Raw genomic sequence first — 18,746 nt, forward strand, 5'->3', positions numbered from 1 at the left:
AACATTTTATTCATTTCTTGAGAGCAAATCAATAAGAAAACAGTAGATAAATTCATTTGATTGGTTGATAAATCAGAAATCTCTTCGTCGTCGTCTAAATATTCACACGTATCTTACAGCGGGTTATATCGGGAACTGAAAGAAGATTTCTGGTGGTAACTGAATAAGAAGCAGATATTTGATCAGAACAGCCCAGATGTTCACACACGATCACGATAACTATAGTTTCTCTTATAGAACACTCAGTACAGGATATACACGGATCATACGCTCTCGTCGTGGCAACAAGTCTTGACACGACACACAAGCGTGAGTCGAGTGACGCTACGACGGAGGTCGTCGGGTCTGCAGCACTTTCGAGGAGATATTTGGAGACGAAACTGAGCCGGGAGGGCGAGGACAGTATGTGTTTGAATGTACACAAAGAAAAATGTACAGATGAAGACGAGATGATGGAGGGAGGGAGGGAGGGAGGGAGGGAGGGAGGGAGGGATGGATGGATGGATGGGTGGATGGATGGACGGACGGGGATAAGGGATGGAGGGATGGATGGATGGATGGTTGGATGGATGGAGGGAATGATGGGTGGATGGATGGACGAACGGGGGGAGAGGGATGGATGATGGATGATGGATGATGGATGATGGATGAATGGAGGGAGAGAGGGAGGGAGGGATGAATGGAGAGAGGGAGGGAGGAAGAGAGGGAGGGAGGGAGGGAGGGAGGGAGGGAGGGAGGGAAGGAAGGAGGGAGGGAGAGAGGGAAGGAGGGATGGATGGATGGATGGATGGATGGATGGATGGATGGATGGATGGATGGATGGATGGATGGATGGATGGATGGATGGATGGATGGATGGATGGATGGATGGATGGATGGATGGATGGATGGATGATAAGCTTGGCAGCGAATGGCTTTCAACCAACCAATTGCTCTGTGGCAGACGTGACGAGGGTCCTTGGCCAGATTGGATGGAAATGACGGATGTTCATGTTTTCTTTGTCGGTTCCAGGCGGCTGATTGGTTGCAACAAAAGTGCATTTTTAATGTCTATGTTTCTATCTCAACAGGGGTTGAACGCTGTGATTGGTTGGCTGGGCGGCAAAGCATTATGGGAGCTGCTCAGGTCACCTTTACTGAGATGGTGGTTGCAGAGAAAGATGACACCATTTACAAGATAATAAAGTTTTTTCAGAAAGTGATCCCCTTTAATAAACAGGGTCCACTGTAGATTATTATTTTAAATAGCATGTGACGCCAGGCCTGACCAATCGAGCCACGTTACATCTACCAGAATGACAGACATGTCAATACAAAGTTAAAACAAGCTTTAATCCTGAACTCGCCTCGATATTTGCAATGGATTGTGGGATCATGTGGAACATGTTTCCAGAAAAACTGATAAAAAAAACATGTGGCAGACATGATGCATCGAGCCAAGATCGAATGATTCAGCGACAGCAAGCAAACGTAAGAAAAGTATTTTAAAAAAAACGTTAAATCATAAACACTCTTGTGTGATTAGTTTGTTATATTCATGCACTTTAAAGACGAGTCGTGGTTGAATCTTTGAATCGGGGCTCGATGCGTCATGTCTGTGTTTATTTACCTTTTTGACCTGGAAATAAAAGTTGAAATAATTGATTTTTTGGAGATATTTTTTCCAGATACACTTTTTTTTTTTAATCAGGCAAACACAAACACACATTTTTTTTAACACACACACACACGGTTGTTTCTCACACACACACACTTGAGCTCATAATTTAGAACTTGTTTAGATTTCGTTGAAACAATGATGACGTGCGGATGAAATTATTTACACGTTGGTCACGTGGATGAGAATCTTCCCACGGATTCTCGGACCCCGGGGTCTATTTTCTTGGTGACATCACAGCCGCCGTTCCCGGACCCCCGAGGCTGAAGAGAACGAGAGAGTCCAGAGAAACATTCTTGGAAGCTGCGTCCACGGATGGATGGATGGATGGATGGATGGATGGATGGATGGATGGATGGAGGGATGAGTGAGGGAAGGAGGGGACGGTCACACCGAAGTTTCAGCCCAGAGGTTTCCTGTCTGGAAGGGACGGATGGAGTGATGAAAGGAAGTGAAGAAGCTGGCCTTTTCATTCTCGTGTTCTGCTCTCTAATTGTTCTCTCGTTCGCCCCTTTAACACTGCTGTCCTTCATCCCTCGCTCCAGCTCCTCCTCCTCCTCCTCGTGTCCCATCCTCCTCTTCCTCGGCTCTACACGGGGAAGACCAGGAAGCCGGAGAAGGTGGAGTACTTCCATCCGCCCATGAGGTTCCCTCGCTCCAGCTTCAGGTACGCCCGGTCGCCCTTCTCCATCTGGATCAGGACGCCGTTGCTGGCGGCCTCGCGCGTCACGTCCTGGTCGCCGGCGAACGCCGAGATCACCGGCCAGCCGTTGTGCATGAGACTCACCTGAGGGAGAGAGAGAAGATGGTGTAACTGAGAGAAGATGGTGTAACTGAAGGAAGATGTCGAGCAGGAAATCATCGAAGCTTCGACCTTTACTATAAAACTAACGACTTCCATTTTTTGGTCATTTTTAAACATTCATTTTAATGCTTTTTTGTTCATCTTCTCTTTCGTCGTTTTTGTCAGTATGTCAATCAAAAAAATAGTGGTAATATATCAAACTAATATCAATATAAATTGTACGTAAAACGGTGATTCCGATTTCAAACGACCTCAACTTCCCGATGTCTCCGCCCTGACTGCACTCTCCTAATCGCCGCTGCTCGAAAAGCATGGAAACTTTAAACGTCCAAGACGCTCCTGAATAACGAGACAAACTCAAAAAGTTTGAATCCGATGTTCGTCCATGTCGACCGTTATTTCACGACAGAGTCCAGACTTCAAATTGGGTTTTTAACCTTTTTTCAAAACTGTGTTCGGTTCTATTCCGTAACAAACCTATAGTCATTTTTGGATTCAGTTCAATCAAAAATGTTTTGTTCTTTTTAAAGAATGAATTGAAACTTTTCATCCTAAACTATTCACTATAATAAGTGTCTTTCTTTGTTTTTTTGTGTTCATTTAATTCTTGTTTTACTTTGTGTTTCAAACAATCTTCCTTTTTGGCAGACGTCTCTAAGCAAGCAGCTGAGCCCCATCCAGTATACCCACACCCGGTTTAAAACTTCAAAGCTCAATTTCTGCAACAGTTTTATTCTATTGCCATTTAAAAAAAAATAAACTGAAGAGTCATTTTGTGCAAGTAGCTCATGGGCGTCACTGTCCGATTATTCGTAATTTGCCACATCGATCAAACTCGACCGCCATTTTTCTGCACCTCATGTCACGCGGTAAGGTTAGCATCAATGCTACACAGCTTTAGGAGTTTCAGGGAACATTCACAACAGAATCCTTTCAACATAAAGCTTGATCTCAATGTTTTGAGGAACACCTTCCCCTCCTTTAATGAACAAAAAAAAAAAGATACCCATTAATAGCACTAGGGAGCTAACGCTAACGAGCGGCGTTAGCTTAAGAAGAGTCTACGACTCAAGCTTGAATTATTCGTTCTCTGTAGGTGTTTGACTCGGTTCTGGAGGATGTAACAAAGCTTTTAGTCCGAGTCTGAGTCACGCCCGGGTCGCGGCGCAGCTGCGAGGTCGACAATATGGTTTCACTCTTTTTTTTCTCAACAGCCTGAAATATTTCAAAAACAAATGTTCAGCAGACCAATCACCACACAATTATCCTCTTAACCGCCTCAGGTACCGCTGGACAGGTGTGTGTGTGAGTCTGTGTGTGTGTGTGTGTGTGTGTGTGTGCATGTGTGTGTGTGTGTGTGTGTGTGTGTGTGTGTGGGCAGCGGATGATAGAGAGCCTGTCACCATCTAGAGCACTCTTGCTCTCTGAAAAGAGATGGAAACACTCAGAGGAAATTAAAAGATGACTTTTATTTTAATGTGCACGTCTTGACAGAGACTCTGAAGAGCAGCGCAGACGTGGCGACCGCCGTGGAGATTCTGATCTCACCAAACATGCTAATAATTCACGTTTGTGTTTCTCTTGTTGCCTCCAGGAACACATTCATATTCAGGATTAGATCCTTCGTCCACTTCAGGTGAGCGGGGGCGGGGTTTAGAAGAGCCGACCAATAGGAGAAGAGCACGGAGACGGAAGGCCGTAGTAGGTTGACGTGACATGATCGTCCAGCACTCTGGCGCAGGAGCATGTGACGGTCAAATTTTATATCTTTTTTATTATTCATTAAGTTAAAGTGATTCAAAGTTTACTCGTTTTCTACTCATGTCGACTAAGAGTTGGGAGTCATCTGTTCTTTTTAAGAGTTATAGACAAAATTTTTTGTTCATTTTAATGTAGCGACCGGAGCTCAGTTGTCTTCGTCTTCATCTTCGTCCAAAAAGACACTTAAAAACATCCAAATACCTCCAAACTGCTCGTCTGTAACGTCTCTCTTGTATTGAAGCCTCCACACGACGACAAGTTTCTACTGTCTCTACTGATATTTACTGAGTACTTCCTGTCTGTGCAGGATGTTGGCCCGGGAGCTAGCATTGCAGCATCCGCTAAAAACAATCGAATAATATAGGAGTGTTTAAGGTTTTTTCTGGAACAATTTCTCACCTTGAGGCTTCAACACAAGATGGACGTTACAGACGAGCAGTACGGAAGTATTTGGATGTTTTTTAAGTGTCTTTTTGGACGGCGATGAAGACGAAGACAACTTAGCATCAGTCGCTACGTTAGCATTGACTTACATTTTTGTCCATAACTCTAAAAAGGAACAGATCTCATTAGTCGACATGAGTTAAATATGGGTGAACGATCGCTTTAGGTAATGTTGTGTTCTTAAGTCGATTGTGAGCAATAGGCTCCTAAAGGAAGGGTAGGTGTTCCTCCGCTAATCGGCGCTCAACAACAAACAGGAGGACCGGAGTGATCGATGGACGAGGGGCTTCTGGTCCGGTCGCAACAACAGCTGCGTCTCACGCTGGAGGTTGATTCAGTTTCTCTCGTCGCGGAGGAAGAAAACTTGATCACGCTCGCGTCACCGCCGTCTCCTCGCACAGCTTGAGCCCGTCGAACATCCCATAATACGCCGGCGAAAAATATCGAGCCCTGGACTGAAGCTGTGTCGACGAGCGGGACTGGAGTGTTGAGGAAAACGAGAAGGTTTTGTCGCCGATCACGCTCACAAGGCGCCGCCGAGTGTGTGTGTGTGTGTGTGTGTGTGTGTGTGTGTGTGTGTGTGTGTGTGTGTGTGTGTGTGTGTGTCCAGTGATGTATGGGTCTAATAAAGCAGACTCGAAGCAACACTTGACCAGAATAAATATGTCGGTCTCGGGGCTGAGAACTTCAACACACGTCCAGACAGCGATGTAAGAGCAGCATATAATGGTAGAAGTCCATCGATCTGCGTTCATTAATGCATGAGCAGCAATTAAGAGAAAGAGAAAAAAGGCGGCAGCGGAGGAGGAGGAGAAGAGGAGGAGGAGGAGGAGAGGAAGGACAGATTGGAGGGAGAGCAAGAAGAATCGGTGACACGATGACATCCTGTTATTGCATCATCAATTTTGACACGACAATGAGACTGTTTTTTGTTTTTTTTGGTTTCCTGTCTTTTCTCTGTCACTTTCTCTTTTCATCTTCCCCTCATTTTTATCGTCTTCCACGTTTCCCTTCCTGTCACTCGTCCTGCTCGAGGTTCTCTTCTCTACGACGTCGCTCCTGATAAAGAGAAGGATTGAACTCGACCTCCTGAACGACGACGTCGCTGACGTGTGTCGAGGAAACGCAGATCAGAAGATTCACAGAAACTCTTTTCTTTCATCGTGATCCACGCGTGGGACAGTGGTTTGTATGGAGCTGGACCCTTGTTTTCATCCTGAACTATGAACTTTCACGATGAACTATGAACTTTCACGATGAACGATGAACGATGAACTTCAACTATGAACTTTAACTATGAACTATGAACTATAAACTTGAACTATAAACTTGAACTATGAACTTGAACTATGAACTATGAACTATGAACTATAAACTTGAACTATAAACTTGAACTATGAACTTGAACTATGAACTATGAACTATGAACTATAAACTATGAACTATAAACTTGAACTATGAACTTGAACTTGAACTATAAAATTTGAAATTGAACTATGAACTTGAACTATGAGCTATGAACTATGGACTATGAACTATGAATTATGGACTATGAACTATTAACTATTAACTATTAACTATTAACTATTAACTATGAACATATGTAGTTGAACTATGGACTATGAACTATGAACTATGAACTATTAACTATTAACTATTAACTATTAACTATTAACTATTAACTATTAACTATTAACTATGAACGTATGTAGTTGAACAATGAACTTGAACTATGAACTATGAACTATGAACTATGAACTATGAACTATGAACTATGAACTATGAACTATTAACTATTAACTATGATCGTATGTGTATTGTGTTTGTTTCTTTGGTCATTCAATTGTGGGGCCATTTTTTTCTCATTTACTTTATTCTTTTCACATTTTATTAAATATTTTTCTGATCTTTATTTATTTCCAAAGAGACAAGTTTCTTTCAGATTTGATTTCAGTTTATTAACTTATTTTTTATTTCAAAAACACACCGCAGGCATAATTCATCGAGCCAAGATGTACTGATCCAGCAACATTGAGGACAAAGAAAAGAAATAGTGAAAAATGTCTTCTTGTTTTAGCATTTAGTTTTTAAGGATTCATTTCTTTTGACATTAATTTATTTAAATATTAATTTAACTTATCAGTTCTTTCTTTAACAATTTATTTTCGTTTTTAACTTATTTTAATTAATTACTTTGTTTTTCTTTTTTCTAATAATAAATAATAATTCATTTTATTCATAAGGTTCCTTTTTTTGAACACAGGAGTTATAAACCTTCAGAAAGTTAAAAGTTATTTAAAGAAAGAACTGTAACAAAAGTAACAGTGAATAAGACAATTTCAAGTTTTTAGCTGAGTTTTAAAAACAATGTCAATGTAATAGTATTTCTTAACCGTTCTATTTTTTTCTTCCATCACTTTTTTTATTGTATGAGCCGCAGTCGCCAGAACGTATGACTTCCATGCTTCGTTCTGACCTCTACACTGTCGGTGCTTCGTCCCTCCTCAAGTGAAGCTTCATCTCGCAACTATTTTTCTTTTTCTTCCGGCTCGTCCAGTTCTCGCCTTCTTAGCAAAGCGTCCATTAATTATTTTTTCTGTTCGCACTCGTACGAGAGTCGCCGAACGCAGCCTAGCTTCTCTCTCTACGTGAGTCAACCGTGTTGACCGTCGTGTGTTGTGCTGAGAAACATTCCGGGCATTAAAGGATGTCACCCCGAGACTAGCTAGCGCTAGCTAGCGTCACACCTACGTTAGAACTGTGGGGAACGTGTTGCGTTCGGCAGCTTCTCCTCCGCAATAATTGTAAAGCTGCAGATCTTCTGCTTCCATCCGTGTGGAGCCTGATGGGACTTCACACCTACTAGATCAGTAAAAATAGTTTGTTTACGTGCGAAGCCAAACTGCAGCATGTTTGAAGATGAAGCAGCAGAGACTTTCAAACGTGTTTCCACTGCGGAAGGAACGAGATCTTCGTCTTGAGGAGGATGAGGCCGAGGTCACCGTGAGGAGTGAAGGGGCGCGACCTCTTGACCTGTCGGAGCACGCCGTCACGTGACGCTCGCGAGTCAAACTCCGCGAGGAGCGACGGCGCCGGCGAGTCGCTCGGACGTATCAATGTTTCAAACTCTTTCAAAGAGAATGTTTCTCTATTTATGAATGTCGTGGAAAAATCATCCAAAAATGATGAAGAGAAACGAGAGAATTTAGCACAAAATATATGTTTTTATTATTCATGACATAAATCAATCTGTTTAATCAACTTTTAGGTTTAATTCACCATAAGAAAGTGATTCAATCCGTCTTTAAGTCGCTTCTATTTTCCATTATTTACTAAATATTGATGTAAAATTAAAGAGTTTTTTCTAATTAAATTGTTTTTGGTTCATCTTCCCCTCAATTTATATGAACTTGATTTAATTTTAAAAAAATCTAATTCCTGCTTTTTCTTTTTCCCCTCAAAGTGAGAATCTAACACACTTGAGATTAAATATGAAGAAGTACTTCTGACTGTTGTGTAACTGTGTGTAGTTCTGTGTCGACCTTTGATAGCAACAGGAAAAGATGGAGCGAACAACAACACACCTGCTCAAACGCTGCAACAACTTCCTGTCCGGGGTCACATCATTAAGAAGAGTTCACTTCAACCTCTGAGGTCATGGGTTCAATTCTTGGCTCAAGAGCGTCGAGAAGCTGAACTTCCACGGAAGATAGTTTCAGGATATTGTTGTTGCTGAAATAATGCAGTAAAAATAACTTGGAAATACTTATTAGAAATAAGTCTATAAAGTTTTTTGTGTAATTGTCCAAAAAATGTGTTAAAGTTTTGATTCTGGAACAATTTCATTATTAAATTATTTGATTTGAACTTCACATAAATTTGATTTCTCAAACAAAAATAAAACATTTCACTCGCGTGAGCAACAAAAACGACTGTAAAAGAGAAAATTATTATTTAAAGTGACCCATTAAAATGATTGGGTGGTTAACATGTCAATCAAACCCAGGTGTCCCGCCCTCTCCACTCGAGGCCAAAAGTTTCTGCAAAATTCGAAAAATTCTTGCTCACAACATTATCAAGAACATCTACCCCACCTTTAAGCCAGGGCTGCAGTTGCCATGGGAACTCAAAGTTATTGTTCAAATACGACAATTCTTCTATTTGTTTAAAGCTTTTGCTACCAGAAGGTCAAAATCCATGATCGTTCGATATTTATTGATCGTACGATTCAAACGTCTGCTGGAGTATCTCGTCACGTTTCTCTTCCCATGTGACGTGTTTTCAGCCAATCACGATCAACGAAGTGTCTCAAACAACGAGCACAACTAACAAGTGTGTAACTGAGATGACAAGACAACAAGTGTGTAGCTGAGATGACAACACAACTAGTGTGTAACTGAGATGACAACACAACAGGTTTTTGACTGAGATGTCAAGACAACAAGTGTGTAACTAAAATGACAAGACAACAAGTTTGTAACTGAGATGACAACACAACTAGTGTGTAACTGAGATGACAAGAAAACAACGACCAGGATCATGTAACTCACATAGAAGAAATATCACAGAATGTCTACTTTCACCTTCGTAACTTTCCTTCCTTTGGACGCTTTTGTTACTCCAGGCTCGATTAACTCTCTTCTGTCAGGATGTTCAAAAAAGTCTCTCGGAGTGTGTAGATGACAACACAACAAGAGTGTAACTGAGACGACAACACAACAAGTCGACATGAGTAACAGAGATTACTTTTTGTGTTGTCAATCCATTACTGTTAAATATAAATTACTTATTTATTAACATGTGTAACAAAGATAAAACAAGTTGATATGTGTAAGAAAGACAAAACAAGTTGACATGTGTAACCGAGATGACAAAACAAGTTGACATGTGTAACAGAGATGACAAAACAAGTTGAAATGTGTAACAGAGATGACAAAACAAGTTGACATGTGTAACAGAGATGACAAAACAAGTTGACATGTGTAACCGAGATGATAAAACAAGTTGAAATGTGTAACAGAGATGACAAAACAAGTTGACATGTGTAACAGCGATGACAAAACAAGTTGACATGTGTAACAGAGATGACAAAACAAGTTGACATGTGTAACAGAGATGATAAAACAAGTTGACATGTGTAACAAAGATGACAAAACAAGTTGACATGTGTAACAGAGATGACAAAACAAGTTGACATGTGTAACAGAGATGACAAAACAATTCGACATGTGTAACAGAGATGATAAAACAAGTTGACATGTGTAACCGAGATGATAAAACAAGTTGACATGTGTAACAGAGATGACAAAACAAGTTGACATGTGTAACCGAGATGACAAAACAAGTTGACATGTGTAACAGAGATGACAAAACAAGTTGACATGTGTAACCGAGATGATAAAACAAGTTGACATGTGTAACAAAGATGACAAAACAAGTTGACATGTGTAACAGAGATGATAAAACAAGTTGACATGTGTAACAGAGATGACAAAACAAGTTGACATGTGTAACAGAGATGACAAAACAAGTTGACATGTGTAACAGATATGACAAAACAAGTTGACATGTGTAACAGAGATGACAAAACAAGTTGACATGTGTAACAGAGATGACAAAACAAGTTGACATGTGTAACAGAGATGACAAAACAATTCGACATGTGTAACAGAGATGACAAAAGAAGTTGACATGTGTAACAGAGATGACAAAACAATTCGACATGTGTAACAGAGATGACAAAACAAGTTGACATGTGTAACCGAGATGATAAAACAAGTTGACATGTTTAACAGAGATGATAAAACAAGTTGACATGTTTAACAGAGATGATAAAACAAGTTGAAATGTGTAACCGAGATGATAAAACAAGTTGACATGTGTAACAGAGATGATAAAACAAGTTGACATGTGTAACAGAGATGATAAAACAAGTTGACATGTGTAACCGAGATGATAAAACAAGTTGACATGTGTAACAGAGATGATAAAACAAGTTGACATGTGTAACAGAGATGACAAAACAAGTTGACATGTGTAACCGAGATGATAAAACAAGTTGACATGTTTAACAGAGATGATAAAACAAGTTGACATGTTTAACAGAGATGATAAAACAAGTTGAAATGTGTAACCGAGATGATAAAACAAGTTGACATGTGTAACAGAGATGATAAAACAAGTTGACATGTGTAACAGAGATGACAAAACAAGTTGACATGTGTAACCGAGATGATAAAACAAGTTGACATGTGTAACAGAGATGATAAAACAAGTTGACATGTGTAACAGAGATGATAAAACAAGTTGAAATGTGTAACCGAGATGATAAAACAAGTTGAAATGTGTAACAGAGATGACAAAACAAGTCGACATGTGTAACAGAGATGACAAAACAAGTTGACATGTGTAACAGAGATGATAAAACAAGTTGAAATGTGTAACCGAGATGATAAAACAAGTTGAAATGTGTAACAGAGATGACAAAACAAGTTGACATGTGTAACAGTGATGACAAAACAAGTTGACATGTGTAACCGAGATGATAAAACAAGTTGACATGTGTAACAGAGATGACAAAACAAGTTGACATGTGTAACTGAGATGATAAAACAAGTTGACATGTGTAACTGAGATGACAAAACAAGTTGACATGTGTAACAGAGATGACAAAACAAGTTGACATGTGTAACAGAGATGACAAAACAAGTTGACATGTGTAACCGAGATGATAAAACAAGTTGACATGTGTAACAGAGATGACAAAACAAGTTGACATGTGTAACAGAGATGATAAAACAAGTTGACATGTGTAACTGAGATGACAAAACAAGTTGACATGTGTAACAGAGATGACAAAACAAGTTGACATGTGTAACAGAGATGATAAAACAAGTTGACATGTGTAACCGAGATGATAAAACAAGTTGACATGTGTAACAGAGATGATAAAACAAGTTGACATGTGTAACAGAGATGATAAAACAAGTTGACATGTGTAACAGAGATGACAAAACAAGTTGACATGTGTAACAGAGATGACAAAACAAGTTGACATGTGTAACAGAGATGACAAAACAAGTTGACATGTGTAACAGAGATGATAAAACAAGTTGACATGTGTAACTGAGATGACAAAACAAGTTGACATGCGTAACAGAGATGACAAAACAAGTTGACATGTGTAACCGAGATGATAAAACAAGTTGACATGTGTAACAGAGATGATAAAACAAGTTGACATGTGTAACAGAGATGATAAAACAAGTTGACATGTGTAACAGAGATGACAAAACAAGTTGACATGTGTAACAGAGATGATAAAACAAGTTGACATGTGTAACCGAGATGATAAAACAAGTTGACATGTGTAACAGAGATGACAAAACAAGTTGACATGTGTAACAGAGATGATAAAACAAGTTGACATGTGTAACTGAGATGACAAAACAAGTTGACATGTGTAACAGAGATGACAAAACAAGTTGACATGTGTAACAGAGATGACAAAACAAGTTGACATGTGTAACAGAGATGACAAAACAAGTTGACATGTGTAACAGAGATGACAAAACAATTCGACATGTGTAACAGAGATGATAAAACAAGTTGACATGTGTAACCGAGATGATAAAACAAGTTGACATGTGTAACAGAGATGACAAAACAAGTTGACATGTGTAACAGAGATGACAAAACAAGTTGACATGTGTAACAAAGATGACAAAACAAGTTGACATGTGTAACAGAGATGACAAAACAAGTTGACATGTGTAACAGAGATGACAAAACAAGTTGACATGTGTAACAGAGATGACAAAACAATTCGACATGTGTAACAGAGATGACAAAACAAGTTGACATGTGTAACAGAGATGACAAAACAAGTTGACATGTGTAACAGAGATGACAAAACAATTCGACATGTGTAACAGAGATGACAAAACAAGTTGACATGTGTAACAGTGATGACAAAACAAGTTGACATGTGTAACAGAGATGACAAAACAAGTTGACATGTGTAACAGTGATGACAAAACAAGTTGACATGTGTAACAGAGATTATAAAACAATTCGACATGTGTAACAGAGATGACAAAACAAGTTGACATGTGTAACAGAGATGACAAAACAAGTTGACATGTGTAGCCGAGATGATAAAAAAAGTTGACATGTGTAACAGAGATGACAAAACAAGTTGACATGTGTAACAGAGATGACAAAACAATTCGACATGTGTAACAGAGATGACAAAACAAGTTGACATGTGTAACCGAGATGACAAAACAAGTTGACATGTGTAGCCGAGATGATAAAAAAAGTTGACATGTGTAACAGAGATGACAAAACAAGTCGACATGTGTAACCGAGATGACAAAATAAGTTGACATGTGTAACAGAGATGACAAAACAAGTTGACATGTGTAGCCGAGATGATAAAAAAAGTTGACATGTGTAACAGAGATGATAAAACAAGTTGACATGTGTAACAGTGATGACAAAACAATTCGACATGTGTAACAGAGATGACAAAACAAGTTGACATGTGTAACAGAGATTATAAAACAATTCGACATGTGTAACAGAGATGACAAAACAAGTTGACATGTGTAGCCGAGATGATAAAAAAAGTTGACATGTGTAACAGAGATGACAAAACAAGTCGACATGTGTAACCGAGATGACAAAATAAGTTGACATGTGTAACAGAGATGACAAAACAAGTTGACATGTGTAGCCGAGATGATAAAAAAAGTTGACATGTGTAACAGAGATGATAAAACAAGTTGACATGTGTAACCGAGATGACAAAACAAGTTGACATGTGTAACAGAGATGATAAAACAAGTTGAAATGTGTAACAGAGATGACAAAACAAGTTGACATGTGTAACAGAGATGATAAAACAAGTTGACATGTGTAACCGAGATGACAAAACAAGTTGACATGTGTAACAGAGATGACAAAACAAGTTGACATGTGTAACAGAGATGACAAAACAATTCGACACGTGTAACAGAGATGACAAAACAAGTTGACATGTGTAACCGAGATGACAAAACAAGTTGACATGTGTAACCGAGATGATAAAACAATTCGACATGTGTAACAGAGATGACAAAACAAGTTGACATGTGTAACAAAGATGACAAAACAATTCGACATGTGTAACAGAGATGACAAAAAAAGTTGACATGTGTAACAGAGATGACAAAACAAGTTGACATGTGTAACAAAGATGACAAAACAAGTTGACATGTGTAACAGAGATGACAAAAAAAGTCGACATGTGTAACAGAGATGACAAAACAAGTTGACATGTGTAACAAAGATGACAAAACAAGTTGACATGTGTAACAGAGATGACAAAAAAAGTTGACATGTGTAACAAAGATGACAAAACAAGTTGACATGTGTAACAGAGATGACAAAACAAGTCGACATGTGTAACAGAGATGATAAAACAAGTTGACATGTGTAACAGAGATGATAAAACAAGTTGACATGTGTAACAGAGATGATAAAACAAGTTGAAATGTGTAACAGAGATGACAAAACAAGTTGACATGTGTAACCGAGATGACAAAACAAGTTGACATGTGTAACAAAGATGACAAAACAAGTTGACATGTGTAACAGAGATGAAAAAACAATTCGACATGTGTAACAGAGAAGACAAAAAAAGTTGACATGTGTAACAGAGATGACAAAACAAGTTGACATGTGTAACAGAGATGACAAAACAATTCGACATGTGTAACAGAGATGACAAAACAAGTTGACATGTGTAACAGAGCTGACAAAACAAGTTGACATGTGTAACAGTGATGACAAAACAAGTTGACATGTGTAACAGAGATGACAAAACAAGTCGACATGTGTAACAGAGATGACAAAACAAGTTGACATGTGTAACAGAGATGACAAAACAAGTTGACATGTGTAACAGTGATGACAAAACAAGTTGACATGTGTAACAGAGATGACAAAACAAGTCGACATGTGTAACAGAGATGACAAAACAAGTTGACATGTGTAACAGAGATGACAAAACAAGTTGACATGTGTAACCGAGATTATAAAACAATTCGACATGTGTAACAGAGATGACAAAACAAGTTGACATGTGTAACAGAGATGACAAAACAAGTTGACATGTGTAACAGAGATTATAAAACAAGTTGACATGTGTAACAGAGATGACAAAACAAGTCGACATGTGTAACAGAGATGATAAAACAAATTGACATGTGTAACAGAGATGACAAAACAAGTTGACATGTGTAACAGAGATGACAAAACAAGTTGACATGTGTAACAGAGATGACAAAACAAGTTGACATGTGTAACAGAGATGACAAAACAAGTTGACATGTGTAACAGAGATGACAAAACAAGTTGACATGTGTAACCGAGATTATAAAACAATTCGACATGTGTAACAGAGATGACAAAACAAGTTGACATGTGTAACAGAGATGAAAAAACAAGTTGACATGTGTAACAGAGATGACAAAACAAGTTGACATGTGTAACAGAGATGACAAAACAAGTTGACATGTGTAACAGAGATTATAAAACAAGTTGACATGTGTAACAGAGATGACAAAACAAGTTGACATGTGTAACAGAGATGACAAAACAAGTTGACATGTGTAACAGAGATGACAAAACAAGTTGACATGTGTAACAGAGATGACAAAACAAGTTGACATGTGTAACCGAGATGACAAAACAAGTTGACATGTGTAGCCGAGATGATAAAAAAAGTTGACATGTATAACAGAGATGACAAAACAAGTCGACATTTGTAACCGAGATGACAAAACAAGTCGACATTTGTAACCGAGATGACAAAACAAGTTGACATGTGTAACAGAGATGACAAAACAAGTCGACATTTGTAACCGAGATGACAAAACAAGTTGACATGTGTAACCGAGATGACAAAACAAGTTGACATGTGTAGCCGAGATGATAAAAAAGTTGACATGTGTAACAGAGATGACAAAACAAGTTGACATGTGTAGCCGAGATGATAAAAAAAGTTGACATGTGTAACAGAGATGACAAAACAAGTTGACATGTGTAGCCGAGATGATAAAAAAAGTTGACATGTGTAACAGAGATGACAAAACAAGTTGACATGTGTAACAGAGATGACAAAACAAGTTGACATGTGTAACCGAGATGATAAAACAAGTTGACATGTGTAACCGAGATGACAAAACAAGTTGACATGTGTAACAGAGATGACAAAACAAGTTGACATGTGTAACCGAGATGACAAAACAAGTTGACATGTGTAACCGAGATGATAAAACAAGTTGACATGTGTAACAGAGATGACAAAACAAGTTGACATGTGTAACCGAGATGATAAAACAAGTTGACATGTGTAACCGAGATGATAAAACAATTCGACATGTGTAACAGAGATGACAAAACAAGTTAACATGTGTAACCGAGATGATAAAACAAGTTGACATGTGTAACCGAGATGATAAAACAATTCGACATGTGTAACAGAGATGATAAAACAAGTTGACATGTGTAACCGAGATGACAAAACAAGTTAACATGTGTAACCGAGATGATAAAACAAGTTGACATGTGTAACCGAGATGATAAAACAATTCGACATGTGTAACAGAGATGACAAAACAAGTCGACATGTGTAACAGAGATGATAAAACAAGTTGACATGTGTAACCGAGATGACAAAACAAGTTAACATGTGTAACCGAGATGATAAAACAAGTTGACATGTGTAACCGAGATGATAAAACAATTCGACATGTGTAACAGAGATGACAAAACAAGTTGACATGTGTAACAGAGATGACAAAACAAGTCGACATGTGTAACAGAGATGACAAAACAAGTCGACATGTGTAACAGAGATGACAAAACAAGTCGACATGTGTAACAGAGATGACAAAACAAGTTGACATGTGTAACAGAGATGACAAAACAAGTCGACATGTGTAACAAAGATGACAAAACAAGTTGACATGTGTAACAGAGATGACAAAAAAAGTTGACATGTGTAACCGAGATGACAAAACAAGTTGACATGTGTAACAGAGATGACAAAAAAAGTTGACATGTGTAACCGAGATGACAAAACAAGTTGACATGTGTAACAAAGATGACAAAACAAGTTGACATGTGTAACAGAGATGACAAAACAATTCGACATGTGTAACAGAGATGACAAAACAATTCGACATGTGTAACAGAGATGACAAAACAAGTTGACATGTGTAACAGAGATGACAAAACAATTCGACATGTGTAACAGTGATGACAAAACAAGTTGACATGTGTAACAGAGATGACAAAACAAGTTGACATGTGTAACAGAGATGACAAAACAAGTTGACATGTGTAACAGTGATGACAAAACAAGTTGACATGTGTAACAGAGATGACAAAACAAGTTGACATGTGTAACAGAGATGACAAAACAAGTTGACATGTGTAACAGTGATGACAAAACAAGTTGACATGTGTAACAGAGATGACAAAACAAGTTGACATGTGTAACAGTGATGACAAAACAAGTTGACATGTGTAACAGAGATGACAAAACAAGTCGACATGTGTAACAGAGATTATAAAACAATTCGACATGTGTAACAGAGATGACAAAACAAGTTGACATGTGTAACAGAGATGACAAAACAAGTTGACATGTGTAACAGAGATGACAAAACAAGTTGACATGTGTAACAGAGATGACAAAACAAGTTTACATGTGTAACAGAGATGACAAAACAAGTTGACATGTGTAACAGAGATGACAAAACAAGTTGACATGTGTAACAGAGATGACAAAACAAGTTGACATGTGTAACAGAGATGACAAAACAAGTTGACATGTGTAACAGAGATGACAAAACAAGTTGACATGTGTAACAGAGATGACAAAACAAGTTGACATGTGTAACAGAGATGACAAAACAAGTTGACATGTGTAACAGTGATGACAAAACAATTCGACATGTGTAACAGAGATGACAAAACAAGTTGACATGTGTAACAGAGATTATAAAACAATTCGACATGTGTAACAGAGATGACAAAACAAGTTGACATGTGTAGCCGAGATGATAAAAAAAGTTGACATGTGTAACAGAGATGACAAAACAAGTCGACATGTGTAACCGAGATGACAAAATAAGTTGACATGTGTAACAGAGATGACAAAACAAGTTGACATGTGTAGCCGAGATGATAAAAAAAGTTGACATGTGTAACAGAGATGATAAAACAAGTTGACATGTGTAACCGAGATGACAAAACAAGTTGACATGTGTAACAGAGATGATAAAACAAGTTGAAATGTGTAACAGAGATGACAAAACAAGTTGACATGTGTAACAGAGATGATAAAACAAGTTGACATGTGTAACCGAGATGACAAAACAAGTTGACATGTGTAACAGAGATGACAAAACAAGTTGACATGTGTAACAGAGATGACAAAACAATTCGACACGTGTAACAGAGATGACAAAACAAGTTGACATGTGTAACCGAGATGACAAAACAAGTTGACATGTGTAACCGAGATGATAAAACAATTCGACATGTGTAACAGAGATGACAAAACAAGTTGACATGTGTAACAAAGATGACAAAACAATTCGACATGTGTAACAGAGATGACAAAAAAAGTTGACATGTGTAACAGAGATGACAAAACAAGTTGACATGTGTAACAAAGATGACAAAACAAGTTGACATGTGTAACAGAGATGACAAAAAAAGTCGACATGTGTAACAGAGATGACAAAACAAGTTGACATGTGTAACAAAGATGACAAAACAAGTTGACATGTGTAACAGAGATGACAAAAAAAGTTGCCATGTGTAACAAAGATGACAAAACAAGTTGACATGTGTAACAGAGATGACAAAACAAGTCGACATGTGTAACAGAGATGATAAAACAAGTTGACATGTGTAACAGAGATGATAAAACAAGTTGACATGTGTAACAGAGATGATAAAACAAGTTGAAATGTGTAACAGAGATGACAAAACAAGTTGACATGTGTAACCGAGATGACA

The 18,746-nt window shown here is 38.2% G+C and overlaps 1 protein-coding gene across 1 annotated transcript in view; it reads right to left on the bottom strand.

The window, feature by feature from the left end:
• Positions 1–709: 709 nt before the first annotated feature.
• The window catches only part of cbln1 (cerebellin 1 precursor), a 33,648-nt gene continuing 15,611 nt past the window's right edge, over positions 710–18,746 (bottom strand). The window contains exon 3 of the mRNA XM_087797812.1: positions 710–2,444. Within this exon, the coding sequence (XP_087653938.1) occupies positions 2,247–2,444 (198 nt within the window). The 3' untranslated portion in view covers positions 710–2,246. The remainder of the gene's footprint in view (positions 2,445–18,746) is intronic.

The sequence above is a fragment of the Callionymus lyra genome, chromosome 8, assembly GCF_982586985.1.
Source record: "Callionymus lyra chromosome 8, fCalLyr1.hap1.1, whole genome shotgun sequence".
In the NCBI taxonomy this organism is placed as follows: domain Eukaryota; kingdom Metazoa; phylum Chordata; class Actinopteri; order Syngnathiformes; family Callionymidae; genus Callionymus; species Callionymus lyra.